We start from the raw sequence: 26075 nt of genomic DNA, 5'->3' as shown, positions 1-26075 counted from the left end.
AGGGAGACAGAGAAAGAGATGGTCAGGAACAGCTGACCTTTAACCTTTGCGATGACTGTTCCAGCTGCACTGAGGATGTCCACAGAGTTCAGTGTTGGGTGTGTGCCAATCACAGACTTCAGCACACGCAACAGCTCCCCCAGACGCTCATGAACCACCCGGTGAAGGCAGTCTTGGTGCTCTGTGGAGCACACACACACACACAGTGAGCAAAATCAATCCTTTTGAATAGGAGTGTGGTAAAGCATTAGTCATTCATTGAACAGCTACTTTGCTTAAGCCTTACCACACAAGCATAACAATAAACTAAAAGTCTGAGACACACACACACACACACAAATGCAATAACTCTTAAGTGGTACTCTGACAGAATATTGGTCATTTATTTGCTTGTTTGGGGTCAGTAAAGAGTTGATGTTTCCATTCTACTGGCTCTTCCAGCATGACAGGATAGGCTAGGGGTAGGTAGACCACAGCAGGCACTTATCAATAAGAATGAGTGGGTGGGAGTCAGCTAGTGAGTGGAAGTGTGGGTGAGTGAGGGAGGGAGGGAGTGGGAGAGGAAGTGAATGAAGGAAGGAGAGAGAGTGCGTGGGAAAGTGAGAGAGGGAATGAGTGGGTGATTCAGTTGATGATTGATTGAGTGGATGAGTGAGTAGAAGTGAGTGGAGGAGTGAGTGATTGAGAGGGTAAGGGAAGGAATGAGTGGGTGAGTACATTGCTGTTGTAAGATACTGTGAGTACAGTAGAATTTGAGAGCATCCATCAAAAAAACTTAAACGGCACATTCACCTGGCTAAAGGGTTTTTAATAAGCTTGGTGAAGGAGCCGATACACACAGACATGCACACACACACACACACACACACACACACACACACACACACACACACACTCACACACAAACACACTCACACACACACACTCACACACACACACACACACACACACACACACACACACACACACTCACACACAAACACACTCACACACACTCACACACACACACTCACACACACACACACACACACACACAAACACACTCACACACACACTCACACACACTCACACACACACACACACTCACACACACACACACACAAACACACACACACTCACACACTCACACACACACTCACACACACACACTCACACACACACACACACTCACACACACTCACACACTCACACACACTCACACACACACACTCACACACACACACTCACACACACACACACACACACACACTCACAAACACACACACACTCACACACACTCACACACTCACACACACTCACACACACTCACACACACACACTCACACACACACACACACACACACACTCACAAACACACACACACACACAAACACACTCACACACACACACACACACACACACACTCACACACACACCCACTCACACACACACACACACACACACACACTCACACACACACACACACACACACTCACACACACACACTCACACACACACACACACACACACACACTCACACACACACACACACACACACTCACACACACACACACACACACACACACTCACACACACACACACACTCACACTCACACACTCACACACACACACACACACTCACACACCCAGACAAACCTCACGCTGAGTGTTATTACACATCCGATGAGCTGTCAGGGCTGTCAGCACCCATAGCCCGAACATGGGAGCCCTGTGGTTGTCTCCCCTGGAGAGTTCCACATAAGTGGGCTTTTCTTTAAGCAATTGTGTTGTTTTAAGTCAATGCAGGTGTGTTAAGCAAACATCAACTGCTGAGTCTCACTGGATTCAAATGAGCTGCTCGTGGGTTTCAACAAACTAGTGTGTATATGTGCTTTCATGACATTCCTCAAGTGTGAGAGTCTGAGTGATTCTGAGTGAATGAATGAACAAAGGGAGAACAAAGGAGAGTGAGAGAGAGAGAGACAGATTGAGAGAAAGTCAGATAGAGAAAGAGATAAAGGTGGGAGGATGCTTAGAATAGCACAAATATATGGAAGCATTCCTCTTTAAATTATTAGAAAGCAGGAGAGAGAAAATGAAGAAAAGAAAAAAGAAAGAAATTCACATTTATTCTGTGGTATAGCCTAAAGAAGCAGTATAGTGGCAAGCATTATAGGATAACCCTATAATCAGTCAGGGTCAATTAAAAACTTTGTCCTGAAGACATTACACTTTGAAGACAAATAACACATCGACAAAGCTTACGATTCCTGCACCATCAATCCACACACACACACACACACACACACACACACACACACACACACACACACACACACACACACGCGCACACACACACACACACACACAAACACACACACAAACCCTGAGTGAAGCTCAGTCCAGGTCTGCAACACTGACACATCTCCTCTTCATATGTATACACATATAAACGGAATCCAGCAAGAAAGGTAACGGCCCAATGGTAAGAAGAAAACCCACCTATTAGCCCATCTACATTGTGTGCCAGGATAAGTGATGCGAAAGCACAGAGGCTCATGGTTTGATCCCTGCATTACAGAAGCACAACAAGGGGCCCCTCCCAAGAATCCCAGGGGCCCGACATGCTTATGGCCAGCATGAGGATCCCCAGACCGTAACGGTACTGGCGGGAACCCCTGTTTGACCAGGAGGGAGCTCTCAGCTGCACGAGAAAGTCCTGCTTGAAGGGGACAACTTCTTATTTGTCTACTGTGGTCATTTGCAAACAGTGAGGCTTCTTCAGTCTACATCTCCCTCCCCCACCCAGCATCAAGCATTTATAGAACAATAAATCTGGGAACCAGCCATCTCACATTCATGCATGAGAGAGAGAGAGAGAGAGAGAGAGAGAGAGAGAGAGAGAGAGAGAGAGAGAGAAAGACATCAAACTCATTTCCCATGTCCCGTTGCTCTGCACTGAGCATGAAAATCCCGTGTTGCGATGTCAGCCTAGGGTTTTAATGCTGGTGCATGAACATGCTTCTCTAAACATGCAACATGCTTGCATAAAGATCTTCTCCCCCAAGTGCTGCGCAGGGAAGTTGGTGGGCGGGTGCCGCCGGTATAACCGAGTAGCATTCCTTTCCCCACGCGATGGCCTCAACTCAGGCATGCGTGACGAACACTGCCAACGAGGTGCTAGCGACACTTCAGAAAGGGCCTTCCAGCTCTCAGCCTCCAGAGAGAGCTGCGCATGCCAAACCTTATCGGAATATAGTGTATAAGTTCTGCATCTGGAGCAACAGGAGTTTGGAGGTCTCGATCGGATATTGAGCAAAGTGTACATGTTAATGATGGGGGCATAGTGATATTTGGAGGGAACCACTCTGAGCATGATAAACCAGAGACCTCACTACCCATAGCCTGTCTACAAGCTGAATACTTCAACTAAGGACTGCACAAAACCTGCTATGATAGCCTTATCTCTTCAGACAGAGGGCAGTGCACTCATACACTTCATATAACTCTGTCCCTTTTCAAGAGGTTGTTGCTGATTGCAGAGAGGTTGAAGCGTCTCGAGTACGAGCATGGGATTATGGGAAAGACTCAAGCATAATAGTGACCATAATCAGCATGTACTCTGGGAGCTCATGAGCCTAAATATAATGTATTCAGAATCCTTATTCTGTCTATCCTACTCGAAAATGAAAGGAATGTCTGAGAAGTGAATTTGAGAGCAAAACAATGGCAGTCTCTCAATCAGCAGCTTTTTCAGACACCAAGAGTTTAGGGGTCGTATTCTGTAATCCAGTGAAAATATTCTAAAATCCTTGTTGCCAGCCAAGAACGTGTCCATGCTCGGATATTTCCCTTTGGACTCTTTTGGATGTAAATTAGATGCTTAGCATGGAGTCAAGAATGCGCTTTTCTCTCCTGTTTGACCACCAAACTGTCCATCATACAGACACAGAGAGGGCGTGTGATACAGCGAGGGAGAGTGATGAAGAGATGAGAAAGAAGCAATAGTAAGAAAAAGAGAATGAGCGAGAGTGAATGAAAAGCAAGTGAGTAAAAACAACACTGTCCAAGTCCAAGAAAGACAGCCAGACAGCAAGAAAAGGAAAATGTTTGATAGAGAGAGAGTGTGAGAGAGAAAAAGAGAAAGAGAGAGAGGCAGGCCTCTCCCTCCTGGTCAGTGTTAGTAAGGAGTGTTGTGTGCTAGCATTCTGGCTCCGCTTTCTTGAAGCGAGCTACAAATCTCCTACCTAGCATGACTCCACTACCAGTCAGGCCCCAGCCAAGCTTCAGCCTGTAAAGCAGCATCACACTCTTTTATGCTGCAGCTGGCCTGGGCCACAACCCTCCTCCAAGCAGAATTCAGCCAGGAGGAGTGGTCACTATAGGCTAGAAAATGCAGAAGGTATTGAGAGGACCACCATCTACAACTCATGCGCTGGAGAGTGCTGGCCAAAAAGGAATGGAAGGGAAGTGGCAGTGATAGGCTGAAAAAAAAAAACACCACCACATAACGGACGCATAAAGCACACGACCCTCAGTAAACATATGAAAGAATTCTACCATGAGAGAGAAAGAGAGAAAGGGATAGGGAGGAGGAGAGAAAAAGAGAATCTTTAATTTTAATGAAGTGATCTTCATCACTTCATCACTGTACTGTTTTCTACACACGGACACTGTGTTCGCTTGTTAAAACAGGCACTAATCATGTGAAAAGCACTTAGTTGAGAGGACTCTGGAACAAGATCAATGTCTCCACATAGGGTCAGATCCCCTCTTCTAAGATACTATAAAAGAAATGTATAAAAATCTTAATAAAACTCCAGCTATTAGATTCTACAATAGTCTTACATAATCTTTTGGCGATAAGGTTCTATGAGAATCTTATAGTAACCAAACGTTGCTGCAACTTCAGTAGCACAGCAGTGAAATCTAAAACAATGCTTACACTACCCATGTCTCAGTCAGCACATAGGAGCCAAAGAGGAGATACATTCCCAGGACTTCCATTCCTCCTTCTCCTAGTTACAGACCTTTTACATCAGTTTTAATGTAGTTACTGAAAAAAGATGTCTTTGAATGAAACTCCTAGGACAGACAGGGATTACCTGTGCTAACCGTGAGCGGAGGGGGATGAGACTACATTGTGCTTGTGTTTGTGTTTGAAGTCTGAAATTATTATCTATCTGTGCCATCGCTACCGATATGAAGAGCAGGTTGGCCCATTCAGCTCAGCCCTTTCTAGATGACTTGCTGTGGTTGACATGCAGAGGGACATCACTAAACTAATCTACTGAACCAATTGCGCCACTTTGGTAAATCCCAAATCTGGAAGATGCTTTTGGTGCTGTTGGCTTTTGGAGTAGTTCATAGCATGTGGGTTAAGCTCTTGAACCCATGTAACCTTCTGGTCCCCTGATTTGTAAAATCCTCAAATACAAGGCCCTAGACATGGACCTGTGCTGATCTTTACACAGTAGTCTATTGTGGTAGTGTTTAATACAAACATGGACTACTGTCTGTTTTTGTTACTTCTGTTAGCATTCCTTTGTTTAATTCTATAAAAAGTAGCACTCTGGAATGTGCAACAGGTGAGCAAACGTTTGGTTAAGATAATACCCCCTCTCCCAACCCCTTACTTCCCTTGGCAAATGTGGCCTATTGCAAGGTTCCATTAGTTTAGGTTTAGAATCGATATCTTATTTTATCACTGCAGCATTGTTACAAAACAAGCAGCTTACAGAAAGCTGCTCATCCCTCTCAGTATGGGCGTTGCTGACAAAATAACAATGGCTGATCTGATAGACTTCTAGAGTGCAAGTTCTTGGAAAGTAATTTAAGCAAGTGTATTCACAAAGATACAATCAAAGGCACAATTTATTCAAACAGTGTGTGAATTAAGGGATATCACTGAACTCCAGTCACATATATACATATAATGAGTTGTCTCCACACAAGGCCTTTACAGCCATACAGTGATTATTGCTGGTACACAACAGGCTCAGTTACTAGACAGATACCAGGAGAAATAAACTGAAACCTTTACTAACACAACACCATGATGAGAGAAATCTGAGAGCTAGCACTAAAGGTGGGTGAATCTGGAGACAAAATCTCCAGATTGACAAATGTGGAGCCTATAAAAAGCCCTGACACCTGATCTGCCAACGCATGCTGGGTGGTTTCTTCTCTGCACTCTGAGCCTGCACATTACACCAGCTCCCAAAACACAGTCAGGGGTACAGCAGTGGACAAAACTCAGCCTTGCAATCTGTACCGTGACTAACTTTGCCCAGCACTAACAGAACCCATAATCATAAATCTGAGAGAGAGAGAGAGCTCCTTCACAGGTTCACAGTAGCAAAGACCCTACAAATCTTCTGCTTAAGTGCAGATGGCCATTAAGCTTCATTAGCCCAGACACGCCTCAACATGGCCACCAGCAACTTACACATGCATTGCCACTCACATCCTGTATGTGCACACTCACAGTCACCCACATCTTAAACTTGTGAGCTCACAGTATCTGCTGCTTACACATGCATGCTTACAGTCATCCACATCTTAAACATGCTTGCTCACAGTATCTGCTGCTTACACATGCATGCTTACAGTCATCCATATCTTAAACATGCTTGCTCACAGTATCTGCTGCTTACACATGCATGCTTACAGTCATCCACATCTTAAACATGCTTGCTCACAGTATCTGCTGCTTACGTGTTTACGCTCACAGTCTAACTCTTTCTGGGGTATTTTTTTACGTTCTATCCCCCCCCCCCCCCTCTCCATTTCTTGGCATTTTACTCTTTGTCTGTTTCCCTCACTCTCTGTCTCACTGGGGGTAAAGCTCTAAATACTGCAGCCATATGCCTCTCAGTGAAATCTCCCACAGAAGCCTAATCTCCCTGCATGCCTGTCAGTGCTGTCATTGGGCGGGGGGAGGGGGGGTCTCAGAGATGAGACAGTTACTCTGTTTTACACACTCCCTCCCCCTAACCTCCCTCCTCTTCACAGGAGTCTTTTTATTCATAAGTGCTTACGCTATGATTCATGCAAGATCTGTAAAAACAGCCTGAGAAAGTTTACTGCGGTTCAACGCAGAAGAGCTGAGTCTTAGGATGCAAGCAGAGGGCGTATGATACCTAAACAACAGGGACCCCTGAACTGGTACACCTGAACAGGGACTTCATCATGGTCAACTTTACACTGGCTTTAATTGAATTTAATTTTGTCTGCTCAAAGTGACCTAAAAGGAGCTTCGGCTTTTCATAAATGAATCAGTTGTGTTAATCAAAAAATTCCGTACAGTGATCTATAGGGACGCGCCATCTAAACATGACTGCTTTACTGTAGTGTTTAAAAGCCTGTAAAAGACCATGGAAGCTAACTTTAGTCCAGCAATTCACATGGAGTTATTTCAGATACAAATCACAGAAACTGCATGTAGGTTTTCTCAAGAGGACTTGAGGTATAACCATTTTTCAACAAAGCAGAGGAAGAAAAACTGTGTATGAGAGAGTGAGACAGAGAATGAGCAAGGAAATGTAGAAAGAAAGAACTGCTATTATTATATTAGCTGCTAATATTAATTTTCACAACCAACAGCAATAATTCAGCAGCTGAAACCAACAAAGTGACAGGACTGTGTGATACCAGGGAGAGAGATATGCTGCCTCTTCACACAGCCTTGATAAAGGCCACGCTGTGCTTACTGTATCTAAACATTATCACACGGGAAGCCAGAAAAGTGTCATTCCCAAAACATTCCTGGCTCTGGGCCAAGCATTAGTCACCAAGACAACCTGATATTATCAGACACTTATACCTGGCTGTTGCACAATACCCATTGAGATGTTGTGTGCTTCTCCTGAGTTAAAAATTAAATTTTTTAAAAATGCTCAATGATTCTGTGAAACAGTCATGGGTGACAAAGTGTCTTTACCTTGTATTAAGCGGTCTATGGGATGAAGTCAACCAGTATTAATTACTCATTCACTAATTCACCATGTACCAAGAATGCTTACGTTTTTGAAAAATAATTGCACATTATCTGCCAGTGACTATACTTGTAAGGATATCTGCCTCATTTTATAGGTTACCAGACTTAGAAAGCAACAATTCATAGCCCTTAGCATCGGAGTGAGCACAAACAAATCCATTTTAGTTCTGAATCATGTTTAGCTCCAGAATGATGTTAGGTCCTTTTGGATCAAAGGGACAGGACCTTAGAGTTTACACTGTGACCCTACTTGTTAGAACACGGTGGTCCACGAGGCTCACTGCCTGCCACACTAACAACAGTCAAACCTTCTTCACAGTGGGGGCCACATCATCACTTTTAGTCAATTTGTGTCATCCCCCAGAGTGAGTGGGGTTGCCCCAGGAGGGAGAGGGGTCCCCCTGTACTCCACAGGAACACAGCTCAAGACCCGTCGCATCGTTCACACAGACACAGGCAGAGGTCTTCCCTTAGGTTTCCCATTATATCAACACTGATGGTTGTGTCCTTATGCTTAAAATGTTTTTTCACCAAGAGAAATGTTTGATGCAATGCTCACACCGTAAAGCAGTCCAATTAGAAGCAAAGCTTGATCATCTGACACATAAGGCAGGGTCTGCACACTGGACTGCTATTAGTAAGGAATGGTTTAATTCTGTAATCTCTACACAGGACAACACCAAACTCACTGTGACTCTACGGTTAACATTTCTTGATTCAGTGAAGAAGCAGACTTGATCAAATTGCATATCAGAGAACTCCACATCTTAATCACCATAAGGTCTAAGATACCCAGCAGCTACTTTGTAGCACACAGAATTAAATGTATCAGCAGGTTCAGCCTCATAATGGTAGTGGGCTATTATAACATGATTATTAACTTTATATTATTATATTTGTTATTATTATAACATGACTGATAACATGACAGTCACACTTGACATGACCTGGAAAAAGATGAAGAGATTTTAACATAGAAAACAAACTGTAATGCTGTAGATCATGTGTGAAAAAAACCCCTCAGCTTGCCTTTAGCAGTGCTCTGAGGGCTCATACTTTAACACAGACCACACCAGGAAGGAGTGAGAAAATTCCCATTTTTCACGTTGCATATTCAAATGCATACCACCATTTAGCCATACAATTTCTAGAGAAAACACACACACACACACACACACACACACACACACACAAACAAACAAACAACTAGAAATGTAGAACAAAATACACTTTGATTTAACAAGCACTGCATTTTTCATGTGTTCACCAACACCAAGGTCTGTCATTTTTCCTTTTTTAACATGTCTCTGCCCTGTCTCAGCTGTGCAGTGTCCACCCTGTCTCAGCTGTGGAACTCTAAAGCAACAAACGAGCATTTGTTCCGCTGGAATGCTGGCTATGCGTGCACGGGAGAGGAGGAGGAGGAGGAGGAGGTTGAGAGTGAGGGAACGATGAGCGGGAGAGAGGGAGGGAGGGAGGATAAAAAAACAACCCATCTGTGAGGAGGAGAGCAGTGCTTTTCCCATCTCTATCAGAACGATGAGACTCGGCCCATGGCCGTCACTGAGAGTGGGTCAATATTGACACAGCAGTTACAAGGACATCATCCTCCAGGTCCCACAGCCAGAGACAGAGCATGATAACAGATTTGAACAACAGACCTGAACAATGTCAGTACATTGCAATCAAATGAGACACTTGGACTAGTGAAAACCTTAAAACAAGAAACAAACCTGAATACTTTGTACAGACTTTGCTCTACCTGAGAAAAAGGTTGTTTATGCAGAAAAGTGGCAAAAATGAATAAATAAATAACAACAACAACAAAACAAGAAAATCAAATAATCACTGAGCCTTATCTGTTTTCTTAAACATACACTGCATCTCCAACAGCTCTTTTGTGATTTTATTTAAGTGCCATAGAACTATGTTTGATGGGAACATGTATTATGAAAGCATTCCAAAACCATAGTAGATGCCAGCAGAAACCCAGCTGTGAGAGAACGAAGGCAAGTGAATGAAGGTTTGATTATTTACTGTGTTCCTCTTAGGGGCTGCTGGGACTGTTTAGGAGCCCCTGGGATCTGTTCATAAACATCTCTCCACTTTAAGACAGCACACAGGAACCCGTCCACACTGGTTAAAGGCCTCTGGCTCCCAGAGGAGAAAAGAAATGCAGGCAGGTTTTCACAACATGTTTGGACCATGGGGTAACTGTTCAGTTTGGTGCAGTAATCAGTCCATGTCAAAGCGATTCCAGTATACTCTATGAGGACATCCCAAACGCAGGTGTCAGAGAAGAGCCAGGAAAATGACGCAGGCTCTTCTCTAGTGGTTTGAGATTTCTGGCTAAAAGAGCAACGGTTTGCCTCATCAAACAGCAGACAATACACTCACACCCAATGACGCAACACACAAGCCACAAGAAATCCAAGTAGCCTAACTATCCCGTCATCTCTGAGTCCCATGTGCCATTATTACACTGCTGGATCTACCTGATTTCCATCCTGAAATAGCCACTGTGTTAAAGGTTATGCTAGTGGAAAAAGGGGAATGTGAAATACATAAAGTGCAGAAGCACCAGGTGTAGGAGTTGCAGCTCTACTCTACAGATTTTTACAATGAAATGGATAAAACAGTCAAAGGAAGGGAAGCCATATTAGTATGCAAAAATGTAAAAAAAAAAATGTTTTTAAAAAGTAGCAATGGCAAGCCGGTATGGATTAAGCAAGCAGTGGATTTTTAGATGTGAAGCAACACATTCTGAGCATGTGTGAGTTTTAGCACTTCCATAAGGGGAAGCGGGAGTGCAACCTCTGCAAAATGTATCCTTATAAGCTGCTGCAGTTTTGGACTGCTTCCCTCCTCTTGGTCTGTGTCTCGCTCACATGCGTGTGTGTGCACACACCCATGCAGAGCGATGGTGTTTTAAAAGAGCAGGATAGACATTTATTTGGCATTTATGACTAGCACTAGAGGTGTGGCTGCATAACAGACAGAACTGCTCTCCTATAAATGACCCACAACTCCACGGAAGTGCAAAACACAGACACATGTGAAAACCACAAAACACCACACACAAATTGATGTAAAAAGCCACAGGCAAAACTAACAAGGCTTGAGAAAAAGACACAGGTAGTGACTCAGAAGTCAAGTGTGACTCTTTGCAGTAAAAGACACCTCATACGTATTAAGAACAACACCACACAGACCTCGGTGTGCATTCAGACGCCACAGAGCCTGCTGTGTCTCCAGCCAGCCCAAACCCCAAAATAATCCAATCCAATTACTTGCATGTCTCTGACAGACCAGTGCTGGGTAAGGTCACGACCTCTGTGGATACTCGACTCCTCCTGGTAGCACTGTGAGAAGCATCATTAACGGTGCCATAACCAAGTCATTGCGGCCAGTCGCACAGAGCCAAGCATCCGAAATCCATAAAATATGTTTCTAAAAGTTGCTGGCAAGCCTTTGCGTCTGGGAGCTCAGTGACTTCAGTGACTAATAATTACCATTTAAGGTGACCTGAGCAACATCAACAGGAAAGGGAAAAAAAAAAAAAACTACTTAAAAAAAAAAAAAAAAGCCCAGCTTGTTGGAGCTGGCCGAAACTCTCCGGGGAGCAATCCCAAACTCCCTACTATTCCTGCATGGGAAAAAGAGCCTCAAGCCAACTTCTGCCAGTTTGCTTGAAGAACAAAACTAGCAAAGATGGATGGAGACAAAGAGCTTGAGGCGCACATCACTGAACCTGAATGCCAAGGGCTGGTTTTGAAAGCGCACGGGACTGAAGGAAATATTGTCCATTGTGTGTGAACGTGCTAGGCAGATGCAGATGCACACTGTGTGTTCTCGTCAGACTCTACCGCCCCATTGAATTGCTAGAGTGAGAGGAGTCTTTTTCAATGGCTGCGCATTGCGGAAACAATAAACTCATAAAGTGAAAGGGGTTTAAATCAGTTTCAATCACAGCGTGGCTCCTGGTTTACGACAGGGTCTTTTCCATGCTGATCTGAAACACCGCCCACTTAACCGCCAGTCATTACACTTTGAAGACATGCACTGACCCAAAAACATTCAGCGCTGAAATGATCACCTACAAAAACACTATTTCCTTCAAAGTCTGTTATACATAGCTAAAGTGTGATGGCTTAAACTACCCAGGATACCCCTAAATTTTAGTTTCACAAAAGATTGTTCTAAAGCATTAATGAAACAGATCTGAGGTGATATTAAGAATGTACACCAAACTGCCTTTGCAAAAACCAAATACAATACAAAGCACTATAATTACATATTAATACATATACTATACACGCAAGATCAGTTTTAGATTTTCATTGTGGCATAATACATTTTAATGCTAAATGAGAGTGAATAAATTTTAATGCTAATAACATTAGCATTAAAAACCATTAGCATAAAACATTAGCATAAAAAAACACCCCATATCACTGTATTCTAAAAGGTTTGGTAAAGCACACTTTCATTTGCTATAGTATTTTGAACTTCCTGCATCTTTTCGTGCAGTGTGTCAGAGATCCAAGAGGGACTAATCTAAAACCTCCTCTTTAAGCTGATGAAACAGAATCTATTCAAATCTAACTATGAATGAATTAATCAAAGTTAAGGCCACTTCCACGTCCACCGACCCTGTTCCTGGAGATCTACCGCTTCCAACCCTTAACCCATATTATCAGAGGTCCTTGCTAACTTGTGATTGCTTTTATTGTGGGATGAAACTTGTAAAAACGCAGACCTCCAGGAAGAGACTTGGTGATCATTGGTAAAGCTGCTCAGATCTTTAGCAATGCAGCATCATCACAGTTCCTGTTGTGGGGAATTAGTCTACATTTCTACACCATGTTAGGGCTCAGAGGCTGTAATTCACTACCCAGAACAGCACAAATGATCTCTTCTTGGAGTGCAATCGTTCCCCTTCTCTAAATTTGCTCTTTCCTATGTTTAGCTAGATTTGGGGGGAGGGGAATGGGGTAGTGATAACTTACTATGTGAATCACGAGTTACTTTTTTACCAGTTGCTATTTACATAACAGCCACTAATGCTGTGACGCTTCTGTCATGGACAGGCTTTATGCATTATAGCTCCAGCAAAGCTAAACAGTTTGTTCACCGCACATGTTCAGTTTAATACAGGAGGGAAGAAAAGACAAAAAACAAAGCGTCCCTGACTTCTTGTTGCCTAATGGAACTACACAATTTAGGCTGTGCTTTTGTTTTGGAAGAGGTAAGTTACATCTAACTACTCATTCAAACTATGTGAACAATGCAGGCCTGTCACATGGTTTGTAAACATTCTAGGACCGGGGGAGTAGGAGCAGGAGTGCAGTCTGAACTACAGGCAGTAGAACTCAGATGGCTAGTTATCTCTCTCAATGGTTACACATGAATGATTCATCATAGCACTTGGTCAGAAGCAAGCACCTTCCATGACACCGGTGGACTAAAGAAGAGTGCATGCCTACAGACTATTTACCTTCCTCTGCAAACCACTGTCACTAGCGGGCGCCCCCAGGCCCCTGCCTCTTTTAAGGGAGGTCCATGCATGAGCTAGGATTAGCCAGCTGGGTCTGGCCCAAGCCCAGCCAAACAGCACAAGGCCCAGAATTCAATAATCACACACGCAAGAACCACAGCCCACTTAATCTTCACCCGCCTTTTCATCATAAATACATTTAACAAAGGCCCTGAAACCTTCTCTTTAAGATTAGCAAATGAAGCAGAAAAAGGGCATTTAATTATGGAGCAGTCTACTTTTCGAAAGGGTTTTTTTAAAATCAGGAGTAGCCCTACAGTGCTGGTGTTTGCTATTCAAATATCAAGATCACACGGTCCTCTCGCAGCTTGGGTCCAGACCAATTCATCATACAACCAAAACATGCTCATGAGCTTGGATTATCCCATATCTTTATAGACCTACTGGGCTCCTGGGTGAATGTGTGGAACCAGAAATTTTTGGTTTCCCCTCTTAATATGCAGCCCATCTATCACATAAACTTTCCCTCTCTCTCAAAATAGAGCTAACAGCATGACATGCCGGCATAACCAGCATGACACGCCAGCAGAAGATGGCAAGTTTCAACTTTTAGCATCTTACAAACCCAGCCCTGGCTCACAAAGAATTCACAGAGACCAATAAAGAGAGAATGATTTTGTTGAATTTTATGCCAATAGACATAAATAATAAACCTTACACTGCTAAACCCACTCCACGTGACAAATTTATCTGCTTACACATTTCATCTTTTTTGAAATTGTTATTTGAAATCATGAGTGTGTTGAAAAGCCTCCAGAGCATGGTTTCAGGCTCACTGCTGTAATACTGCTGTGTTACATTGCTTGGTGTTTCCTCTGTTCAATGGATTCAACTCACTGAATGAGGTGTGCTTTGAACACTGATGCACAGTATAGTGGTTAAGAAACTTTGAGGAGTTTCTTAAACATGACAGGGTCTTGCAGGACGATGACTCACCTTTGGAGTTAAAAGCCTCCTTGAGACGAAGCAGCAAGTCTGCGAATTTTCGAACATCACTGACTAGCTGCATGATGTAGTCCGGGTCAGTGCCAGGCACATCCAGATTATCCGAGCCGGAGCTGATGGAGCTCAGGGAGCCACTTTTAGCGGACCGTCCTAGACCCGAGCTGGCAGATCCTGACCTGGATCCAGAGCTGGATCCCAGCGGGAGGAAGTGGGAGTTGGAGAAACGCGGAATGCCCATGGAACGCTTGTTTCCCACGCTGCTTTGCTGCAACATCCCGCTGGCAAACATTCCGACTGCAGCCAGCTCGTCCAAAGGGGTGGAGCTGTGGGCTACCGCTCACACCGGTCTCTCAGATCCCACGTGCGTACTCAAGAATGGCAGCAGCTCCTAGACACAAAAAAGGCATTACACATATGCAGCCAGCAAGACACACCCATGGCCCCCAGGACCCGTCTTTGGGTAGTCCTGCACTGCATCATTCAGAGTCCCCAACTCAAACACACTTGACTGAACTCTAACCTCATGAGAAGGGCTGTATGGCAAGCTGAAGCTTTAAAGAGGTGCAGAGAAGACTGTAAATTGTACAGTGCAGTGTTAGGAAGGGGTCCAGGACCTCATACACAAGCACATGAACAAGACAGCATATACACACACATACACACAAAACTCTGTCCTGCTAGGGTTGTCCCTTTTATTAAAAGTCATCTTAAATTATTGCTTGCCGTGCCTTTGAAATGTTTCGAACTTAATAAATATACCAAAAAATGTAATAAACTTCATTTAGAGCCATTTACATTTAATAGACGTTCTTATACAGAGTGACATATATATATATATATATATATATATATATATATATATATATATATATATATATATATATATATATATATATATATATATATATATATATATATATATATATATATATATATATATATATATGTGTGTGTGTGTGTGTGTGTGTGTGTGTGTGTGTGTGTGTGTTTTTGGAGTGAGATCTTGGTCGCCTCATCTCAGCAGGTAGTCAGGACTAGGTTCACGGCACTTATTCCACCGATAACGGAATCCATTACGATTCATGCAGAAACAGTAAAAGGTCCTTTAAAAATGGCCACAAACAATAAAGCACCAAAGGATTAAACTAAAAGTAAGGGATCTATTTGAATGTCTATTACCCCTTACAAACAAGACAATTACCGCAAAGAACAACGCTTTTCTGATTGATCTGTAACCTAAGAGTACACGTGCAGCGAGGCAGAGGAACTAGGCTAGCTAGCGACATGTCCTGCAGTGTTTATGGTACGTGAATGCTACGTTAAATAAAACCACAGGGCTTGGGTTTTCACTCCTTAAGAAATAATTAAGTATAATAAAACAAAATAAATAAAAGCACATAACGTGTCCAACCAAGGAACGCTAATAAACAGTGTAGAGCAATCTGATCATATAGGAAATCAAACGCCTGCAGACAGATTTTATTCATTGTGCCATCAGAAGAAACCTAAAATTATTTAACTTTACGAATCGCCCGAGCAAATAAACAAAACGTTTTACGTTTCCTCATAAAAGCTAACAAATGCTGTAAAAGCCATCCTTCAGCGCTACTCACGTAAGAAGCATTCCGCAGTCCGAAATTAATCCGTTAACCAAATGCACGAGTAATCCTAGCGCACCCAGGCGACAGATCCTCGGCCCTTTTCCGTGTCAATCTCCACTGTCCCCGGAGCAAAGAGCCTGAACTCGCCGTACGATTTGGGATTAAGGCTCCGCCCCTCTCTTGTGAGGGACCAGAAACGAACTTCTCATTGGCTTGAAGGGGCATAAGAGGCGGGCTCTTCGTCTACACCCCTAAAACAACAGGTAGCGCAGGTGCACACTGCTGCAGAGTATCACAGAAAGCACTACTGCAAAACTTTTAATCCAACTCATTGTTTGTATTTTTTACTGACGTTGTGATGCAATGGGTCTAATTTAGATATATAATAAATAGTGCACAAATAATTTATATTATTCCCTTCATAATATTTAGAATAGTCTGCCTAGTCAGAAAAAGGATAAACACATACAAAGGTAAGAAGTGTAAAACTGATAGAGTTCTGCACTTCTAACCAAATGGGAATGTTACTGTTAAAAGAGAGATAGTGTGTGGGTGTCAACGAAGTGTGTATTTGCCGTAATAAACCAAACGAGGACAGAAGACATTGAACTATTAAATTAGTAGATAGGAGGCTCGGTTTTACCTCACAGAGAAATCTGCCTAAAATGCATCACAGTAATGCGACGAGCCGAGGAACGCAGTTTATGAACTGTACTTCCGCCATCGTGTGGAAAATATTAGAACTACTCTGATATCTTTTAATACTTTAATGAGATGTGAACAGAACATGTGAATGATCGGTTGGCGGGAGGCTACATGATGTGTTAGGAAGAAATATTGTAGTCTTTATTATTTTACAGACTCTGTTACATGCACAGTAAACCACTAGTTTCTTACCTTATATAAACTATAAACCTCTCATAATAACTGGATTACTATTCTTTGATCTCAGAAATATTCCAAAGTATAACCTAGCCCACTAGAAATGTTATATGAATATTTATTAAAATACACATCAATTCTATGAAAGTAGTCTTGCACGTCCCACTGCAAGGTTGACACACAACGGCGGCTAACAATCATAAACATGAAGCCTGAGATATGAATCGGATCTGTTGTATACCGGCTCTGTTGTATAGTACTGCCCTGAGATCTACAGGCTGAACAGACCGCGCGGATGGGACAAACCCCTGATGGATGACGTAACGTGCAAACTCATTACAGCTACTGCCACAAGATGGCCCTGCATGCTTTCTAATATCCTCTGCGAGATCCTGGCATAGAACTCTTAACTTTTGCATTGATCATATATTAATGTATTCATGCATCATGCATTCATGCATGCATTCAAGCGGTACGTTTTACACATTTGGCGTGAAAAAAAACAAAAACAAAAAAACAATAATAACAAGGCGCGAACGCTAAGGCACCTGGCGCGTGCGATTCGTGCAAAGCTTTGAGCATTTACACCTCAGAGGAGGAGAAACATTCTTCTGTATTTGAACGACTGCACGGAGCACCTGTGGTTATTTTTATCATGTCACAAACCAGAATAGATTTTTGACAGTGTTAAAATATCCAAATGCTCTAGCTAAGTAAAGTTTTAAGCAGGGCCGGTCGGATGCCAAGGGTTTGGAGTTGCACACGAAAAGATGGATAAGCAGCCAAACGAGGCAGTGGAAGAGGAAAACAACAGTGTAAATGAAGAAAGTGTCAGTGAAGTCCATTTCCATCTGGCATGTTTACCGGAGCGGTATATGACAGCCAAGTTTACCCTGTCTGCGTATATTCTCTGTTGGGCTGTATTCAAACTATTGCAGGTTGGTCCTTCTAACCGATTTTAATGACACTCTTTCACTCTCGTTAATTGTGCAAAAAGTGCAACAAAGTGTTTAAACGAAAGAAATTCCAAGAAATTGTGTATATTCATCTCAAACGATGAGGGAATTGTTTGTGTTACGTGAGATACCTTTTTAACCGGTAAGCAAGCAAATGTTGATGGGTCGGCGAACGGATTTGTGTTAGTATGTTTGCAGTAATCTAATGCTTGAGATAGAGTTTACTTTACTAATTCTTAAACCCGAGAACTACGGAAAGTTACAGATAATGGTGCTCTCCAGTGAGAGATATGCTTCCTTGTCTATTTCAGATGCATAGGACCTTCAAACATTTAAACCCAAACCATCATTATGTGGGCCGCCGATGATACCATTATTTACGGTTAACAGACACATGCTACTTATTTTCAGACATCATGTTATCTTGGTTTTGGTTGAAATTGGGCTGACTGGAGTGGAGTGGGTTACTCTGAGGATGCTCTGTGTAAGAGACTGGGCTGTAAGGGTTTCAGTGACTGGCCACTGTATAAGAGACTGGGCTGTAAGGGCTTCAGTGATTGGCCACTGTATAAGAAACTAGGCTGTAAGGGCTTCAGTGATTGGCCACTGTATACGAGACTGGGCTGTAAGGGTTTCAGTGATTGGTCACTGTATAAAAGACTGGGCTGTAAGGGTTTCAGAGATTGGCCACTGTGTACGAGACTGGGAGGTAAGGGCTTCAGTGATTGGCCACTGTATAAGAGACTGGGCTGTAAGGGTTTCAGAGATTGGCCACTGTATAAGAGACTGGGCTGTAAGGGCTTCAGTGATTGGCCACTGTATAAGAAACTAGGCTGTAAGGGCTTCAGTGATTGGCCACTGTATACGAGACTGGGCTGTAAGGGTTTCAGTGATTGGTCACTGTATAAAAGACTGGGCTGTAAGGGTTTCAGAGATTGGCCACTGTGTACGAGACTGGGAGGTAAGGGCTTCAATGATTGGCCACTGTATAAGAGACTGGGCTGTAAGGGTTTCAGAGATTGGCCACTGTATAAGAGACTGGGCTGTAAGGGTTTCAGAGATTGGCCACTGTATAAGAGACTGGGCTGTAAGGGTTTCAGAGATTGGCCACTGTATAAGAGACTGGGCTGTAAGGGTTTCAGAGATTGGCCACTGTATATGAGACTGGACTGTAGGGGTTATCAGTGATTGGTCATTGTGCCCTCCTTTCATCCCAAAGCCTAACCAACTTCTGAGGATCCTTTTTCTGATGATGGCGTAATTTAATGGCCATGTAGAACTGTATATATAGAGAATCATAAACTGTTTCAGATGTTTATTTATGTGACAGTTTCCATTCTGAATCCTGGCAGATTTCACCATTAAATGCTATGAATGTGTGTCCCCGGAGGTGTGTTGATATGAATCTGGAGACAGAATCACAATTTTAATTTTTAAGCCTATTACTCCTACAGTCTGATGTAATTTATGACCTTTCTTAAGTCTGTCACCATGTGTCAAATGTAGCACACAACATATTAGGAAGACAAAAGATGCATTATAAGATATAAAAACTTTTTTATCTGACGCTCTAATTATAGCTTTATTATGTATGCTCCAACAGCTCCATGTTATATAAGCAAGAAGAACTGAAAATGTTTTTAATACTTTATAATATATCAAGAAACCTTCACAAGGTACACCCAAAAACCACAAAGTGCTCACTCCAAACTTTCTAAAAACAGTTAACACAAACAGGTTCAGAAAAACAAATTTTTATTACACCAGTGCAATACACCGGTGTTACCTGCAGGTATGGCACATCACTTCAATGTCAGGATTATCTGGAAATTATTGAGTGGGTGTGTTGCAGCCTAAATAGGCAAGAACCAGTGCTAAATTTGTACTGGTCCTGACTGGTCACTACCAAAATAAACCTGCTGGACAAATGGTACTGGCACTTTCAAATGGTGCAAGAATGGATGGTGGTTGGCGGGGCTCCGCTCTGAGAAAGGAGAGATCCATATGTACGGGATAAATCAAAACAGCAGATAATTCTGCAGATATGGAGGTGACTGAACCACAGCTCTAAATAATAAAATGTAGATGCTTATAGAGAATATTGTGCAAGTAAATATGGAGAGTGGTATATAAGAATATCAATATCGAGTATTGGTATCAATAAGCAATATTGGTATCAATAAAAGCCTAACAATGCTAATCTCTAAGCATAACTAGGTTATAGGCCATTTGAGTGTCTTCTATTGATTGGGTCTGTAGCTAGATACTTCTGTCATGTAGAAGCTTTTATAGACACTATAGTTATAATTATACTATACTGTACTACACTGCCTGGCCAAAAACAAAAAGGTCACCACCTGGATTTAACTAAGCAAATAGGTAAGAGCCTCCCATTGGATAATTACTGCATGGGTGATTATGTTTCAGCTGGCAACAAGTTAACCCTAACTGATGCAGTGAGTAGCTTCTTATTTGTTAAACAACCATGTCGAAAGACACATCCTGTCATCATGGAAAAGTTGTTAATCTGTTTCAGAAGGGTCAAATTATTGGCATGCATCATGCAGAGAAAACATATAAGAAGATTGCTGAAACTACTAAAACCGGGTTAACAACTGTCCAACGTATTATTAAAAAGTGGAAGGACAGTGGGGAAACATCTTTGAGGAAGGAATGTGGTGGGAAAAAAATCTTGAATGATCGTGATCGATCACTTAAACGTGTGGGGAAATCAAATCGTAGAAAAACAACAGTAGAACTCGGGGATATGTTTAATAGTGAACGTAAGGGCATTTCCATACGCACAATGCGAAGGGAACTCAAGGGAAAGGGACTAAACAGCTGGGTAGCCTTAAGAAAACCACTTGTCAGTGAGGCTAACTGGCAAAAACAGCTTCAATTTGCTAGGGAGCATAATGATTGGACTCTGGAGCAATGGAAGAAGGTCATGTGGTCTGATGAGTCCAAATTTACCCTGTTCCAGAGTGATGGGCACATCAGGGTAAGAAGACAGGTGGCTGAAGTGATGCACCCATCATGCCTAGTGCCTACTGTACAAGCCTGTGGGGGCAGTGCTATGATCTGGGGTTGCTGCAGTTGGTCAGGTCTAGGTTCAGCAACGTTATGTGCCCAAAGACTGAGGTCAGCTGACTACCTGAATATACTGAACGACCAGGTTATTCCATCAATGGATTTTTTCTTCCCTGATGTCATGGGCATATTGCAAGATCACAATGCCAGCATTCATCGGGCTCAATTTGTGAAAGAGTGGTTCAGGGAGCATGAGACATCATTTTCACACATGGATTGGCCACCACAGAGTCCAGACCTGAACCCCACTGAGAATCTTTGGGATATGCAGGAGGAGACTTTGTGCAGTGGTTCAAATCTCCCATCATCAATACAAGATCTTGGGGAAAAATTAACGCAACTCTGAACAGAAATAAATGTTGTGACATTGCAGAAGCTTGTGGAAGCAATGCCACCAACAAAATATTAGAGTGTGTGATCTTTTTTTGGCCAGTCAGTGTATATACATATACTATAGTTATAATTGTTTGTCTCTAAAAGGAATAAGACTAGATGGTTTTTTTTTTTCACTTATGGCTAAAATTGCTGCCCCTTCATAAATCTTGTGTTTTTAATGATGATTCATTGGGAAACATTTCTAAAGACTCAAGGCATATATTTCTGTTGAAAGCAAAGTGATTTGAATTCATAAAATACCTCTGAACTTGAGGAAAAAGCCCAACTCACACTCTTTATTACACTGATTTGCATGTAAAAGCAGTCGCTCACTGCAGAAAAGGCACAGGCTCTATTGTCCTCAGCATTTTCACCCTGTCTCTCTGTGTCCACAGAGGCTAAGAATCAGCTCCTCTGGGAGTCAGGTAAGCACCTTTCCCTTTCCTCTCTTTGGTCATTTGTTTGCTGAGAAGCTTGGTTTCTATGCAGCTGACTGTTTTCATTCGAACACACACTCACACGCAGTACTGACACTAGCTCAAGTCTAAAACAGTAATGGACTTCAGTGAGCTGTTGATATTGAGGTCAGTTCCAGTGAGCGTGAAAAGGTTCTCTCGGAGGGTCACCTGTACAAATGTTCTAATTGTGCATAATTTGGGGGAAGGAAGAGGAAGGACTTCTTATTGTACAAAGGCTCTTTGAAAATGTGTGAAAGGTCTCAGCTTGTCCCATCACTGGCCTGTGAAGCATCGTCAGTGTGAATTCCAAATAGCTTCAAATGAGGAATGAACTCCACCAAACTCACCCAAACCTCACGCTTAACGCTTAGGATTTTAGGTTTGAATTTCTTGTCTTTCTGGTCTATCACTTTCTGTAGTTTCTTAAAATACGTGTTACTGACTTCTTCAGCAGAGGCTGGTGTCTGCCAGTGTGTGTTTGTATGCCTGCAGGGATTCTCAGGTGTTCCTGTTTTACCTGATTGATTAAATGGTCAGGTAATTTAACAAATTCTTGTTTTTGTTTCTATTTTCAGCTCAGTGTCATACTGTACTTCAGGCTTCTGTAAAGAGACTCACTGTTGCAGTTAATTACTCTTTAAAGACTCCATTTCCAAAATGGGAAAACAAAGGAAAATAAATATTTTTTTAATCATAATCCATATTAAAAAACATTGAAAAATCCAAGTCTGGTACATCTGAAATAGCCACAGCCATCCCAGAACAAAATTTACTAACAGAGGACAGGGTAAACTTACATGTTTGTCCCAGAAGGGTTGTTTTCATTTTAAAGCATTTTGTTATTACAGTGCTTAAACCGACCTGTAGTTTGCAGTGATTCATGGTTAGGAAAGAGACAGGACCATGCTTATCTGCACCCACCCCTGTGGTGGCATGAGTGCCTGCAGCGAACAACTGCATGCCACAGATGTTCTGAAAACAAATCCGGTTTACAGTAAGCTTTAAAAACACTGGACTAGTTATTTAACAAGGCAGGAACTGAGCCGATGTTTGCTATTGGACAGCAGCTCAAACACTGGTCTTCTCTGTTTCCATTAGGGTCTTGAGAATCAAACAAGATTACCGCAAGATTAACATCCCTTCGTTTCCTACTACATTCTAACTCACTTTAGTTTTGTTTTTTAATGAAACCTCTCATAAATACCGAGACATGTTATGTGTTCCTGTTGAATATGATTGTATGACTGAGGCAGAACAGGGCTTTCATCCCACAGACCACGAGAAGGGAGGTCACCTGAACTGGTCACCTAAGGCCCTGAACATCCCCTCTGCCTCCATGGCAACCTTCTCACACTAATACGATGGAGAGAGAGGACAGGGGCAGCAGTTCTTCCGACCCTAAGCTGAACCCAAACGCGTGACTGCCTGAACGCACCCAGTGTCCATCCAAGTGGCCTTTTCCAAGGACATGATTTGTCCCTGCCAGTGTAAACCTCAGAGCAGGCGCTGGTTTCAAAGGGGCTTTTTTGGAAAGCAACAGAGGCAGGTGGGCGTAGTTTAGATGGTGGCGACCCAGTGCAGGCTAAGAGGAATCCACTGGGTTAAATTCCAGCAGAATGGGTGGAGATTCCTCAAAACCACACAGCAGTAAAAATATAAAGTGCGGGAACTCAGATGCCATTTCTTTTGATAATATTAGTATGACTCATTGTGGCAAAACTCTGGTTGTAATTACAGCTATTCTTTAGTGTTTTCTATTAAGGAAAGAGCAAATGGAAAAATAGGCTGACTAATTGCCTGAAGAGAGACACCAAACAGAGAGCGGAGCATTTCCTCAGTGAACACAAAGCTGCCAGCTTACTTTTGCAAGTCCAAATTGGGTTTGACTTTTGCCTGTATTTGTGTGTGTGTGTGTGTGTGTGTGTGTGTGTTTATGAATTTTGATGGCTAATTCATGTTAAGCATCTTTACTCAAACAACTGTTGCTCACAAGGGCTGCTTTCATTGCATTGTGTTAGAATTAAAATTCTTCCATTCAGGGCTCAGGCTGGAGTCAGCAGAGGGTCTCTTCATTTCATCCCCTCTCTTTCTTGCTGGCTGCCAAGCATACTTCTCTTTCACTGTAGAACGCTACATTTCACACTGCCTGAGCAGCCAGGGCTTTTGTTTTATGCTCAGAGAGCATAGAGAGAAAGAGAGAAAGGGAGAGAGAGCAAGAAAAGAAGAGAGACAAACAGACAGAGAGGACAACGAGGGGCACTTTGTTTAAATCTCCGGGTGCTTGATCTTGTTACTGTCTTAAGGGGCCCACACTGGCAGAAAAATCTGCCCACAGAGTGTATCGCCCTGCGTTTCTCAGGGCACTTACACCCAGAGCTTCATTCCACTAAAAGGGTGCTGTCAGTATCGCTGTCAGCCCTCGTTTGAGGTTTTCCCTCTGTTCAATCCCAGAGTTCTCTATGCGGACAGGGCTTTTTTCCCACTCAGCCACTGACCTAGAGTGGTAAAACACATGAACGTCTTGGATGGATCTTATGACAGAATTCTGTGAAAGTGTATCTGTTAGTTAGGCTTTGCCAATTCTCCAGACTTGTTTTTTTGTTTTGTTTTTTGTTTTTTATACATCAGATGTGATCCTTCCACCTTCTCCCAGAGTTTTAATTTATCTTTGCCATGTCTGGTTAAGCGAAATAATCTTGTTCCCATGTCTTACATTTGGCACATGGTGAAGGTCTCGCCTGGTCCACATGTTGATCGGTGTGAATTTTAACATGGTCATGATCATCCTCCTTTTCCTCATTCTTCTCTTTTTCCTTTTGCCTCTGTGTGACTGTGTATGTGTGTGTGTGTATGTGTGTGTGTGTGTGTGTATGTGTGTATTTTATGACCTACACAGTCTCCCACATACATATGCACCCCTTGTGTTTTCTTTGCTTTGCTTTCTCTCTCTCTCTCTCTCTCTCTCTCTCTCTCTGTCTTTTTCTGTCTCTCTCTTTCCTTCTTTCTGTCTCTCCCCTGCTTTCTGTCACCCTTGCTCTCTTGATCATATTTCCTCTCTCTCTCTCTCTCTCTCTCTCTCTCTCTCTCTCTCTCTCTCTCTTTCTTTCTCCCTTCTCTCTCTCTCTCTCTCTCTCTCTCTCTCTCTGGGCCGTGCTAACAGTCTCACTGAGGGCTGAAGGGAGAGTGTGGACATGCATAGTTGGCTGTGTGTGTGGGTGTGTGTGGTGTGTGTGTGTGTTGGAGTTTATGAACAGCACTCAGCACTCCAGAGGTTTTAGGAAGGATGTCTGAGGGTGACCATGGCACAGGTGAGCCCCAGTCATTCCCATTGCATTACTTGTCATCCAGCAGGGCCTCTGTTTAGATTACATTCTCTAGTCTTTTTGGAAGCTGTTGTGAGCACATGCATGTTTTGTGATCTGGATTTTGCTCTTGTATGATGGCTTGTAGCAGTGAGAGATTGTTTAGATAAGTCTGAGAGCATCTCAGACTAACAGGAATGCTAATTCTTCACATGTTGTTTTAGTCCATGTATTAGAGTATTTGTCTAAGACAGAGTTTGGGGATTTACTTTAGTTACGTTTGAAATTATTTCCTGTAGGTAGCTTATATCTCTGGCTCTGTGTCAGAGATGTGTGTGTGTGTGTGTGTGTGTGTGTGTGTGTGAGAGAGAGAGAGAGAGAGAGAGAGAGAGAGAGAGAGAGAGAGAGAGAGAGAGAGAGAGAGAGAACTGTATGCTGCTCAGTCTGAGTCAGGTGTACACTCTGTATACATCTTGCCTACATGTATATATAGTGATGTGAAGAGTGCTGTAGTCAGATTCTCAGTTAGCTGCTCATACCTGAAATGCTGTCAGAGGTGCTCTGGCGAAATGTGACCTAAGTGTGTGTCATACATGTATTACATGTGAGTGGTTATATAAATATGTGTGTGTGTGTGTGTCAGAGGGACACACTATGGAGTTAGTCCATAGCAGAGATTCATGGTGCAGTAGAGAGGGTCAGGAAGGAGACCCATGTCCAGAACTCCCTGCTCTGTTGACATAAGAGGCTCATCCAGCCTTTTCACATCTGAACATCAGAAAAACTGGAGGGGGAAAAGAATGTAAATATGTGAGATATGCACATGTTTCCCAGGCTGTGTCCCTCTCTGTGCGTGCGTGTGTGCGTGTGTGTGCATGCCTGTGTGCGGGCATGTGCGCGTGCGTGTGCGCACGTGTGTGTGTGTCAGTTT

The 26075-nt window shown here is 42.8% G+C and overlaps 2 protein-coding genes across 8 annotated transcripts in view; one reads left to right on the top strand and one right to left on the bottom strand.

The window, feature by feature from the left end:
* The window catches only part of arhgap29a (Rho GTPase activating protein 29a), a 34816-nt gene extending 18589 nt beyond the window's left edge, over positions 1 to 16227 (bottom strand). Inside the window, exons 1-3 of one of the 3 annotated variants that reach the window (XM_035530680.2) lie at positions 16094 to 16227; positions 14472 to 14868; positions 38 to 181 (exon numbers count right to left, since the gene is read on the bottom strand). In XM_035530680.2, coding sequence (XP_035386573.2) covers positions 38 to 181; positions 14472 to 14769 — 442 coding nt within the window. In that variant the 5' untranslated portion in view covers positions 14770 to 14868; positions 16094 to 16227. Of the gene's footprint in view, positions 1 to 37; positions 182 to 11268; positions 11404 to 14471; positions 14869 to 16093 lie in introns of those variants that run through there. The other 2 variants (XM_035530681.2, XM_081696233.1) reach the window with 2 other exon arrangements.
* Positions 16228 to 17569: 1342 nt separating this feature from the next.
* The window catches only part of LOC113573753 (rho guanine nucleotide exchange factor 4-like), a 96306-nt gene continuing 87800 nt past the window's right edge, over positions 17570 to 26075 (top strand). For 2 of the 5 annotated variants that reach the window (XM_081696082.1, XM_035530641.2), the window contains exons 1-2: positions 17587 to 17901; positions 21780 to 21809. In XM_081696082.1, coding sequence (XP_081552208.1) covers positions 17734 to 17901; positions 21780 to 21809 — 198 coding nt within the window. In that variant the 5' untranslated portion in view covers positions 17587 to 17733. Of the gene's footprint in view, positions 17902 to 21779; positions 21810 to 25025; positions 25151 to 26075 lie in introns of those variants that run through there. The other 3 variants (XM_081696084.1, XM_035530640.2, XM_081696083.1) reach the window with 3 other exon arrangements.

The sequence above is a fragment of the Electrophorus electricus genome, chromosome 14 (genome assembly GCF_041902795.1).
Source record: "Electrophorus electricus isolate QZ-2024a chromosome 14, ASM4190279v1, whole genome shotgun sequence".
Classification (NCBI taxonomy): domain Eukaryota; kingdom Metazoa; phylum Chordata; class Actinopteri; order Gymnotiformes; family Gymnotidae; genus Electrophorus; species Electrophorus electricus.
This window is presented reverse-complemented; position numbering and strand designations above follow the sequence as displayed.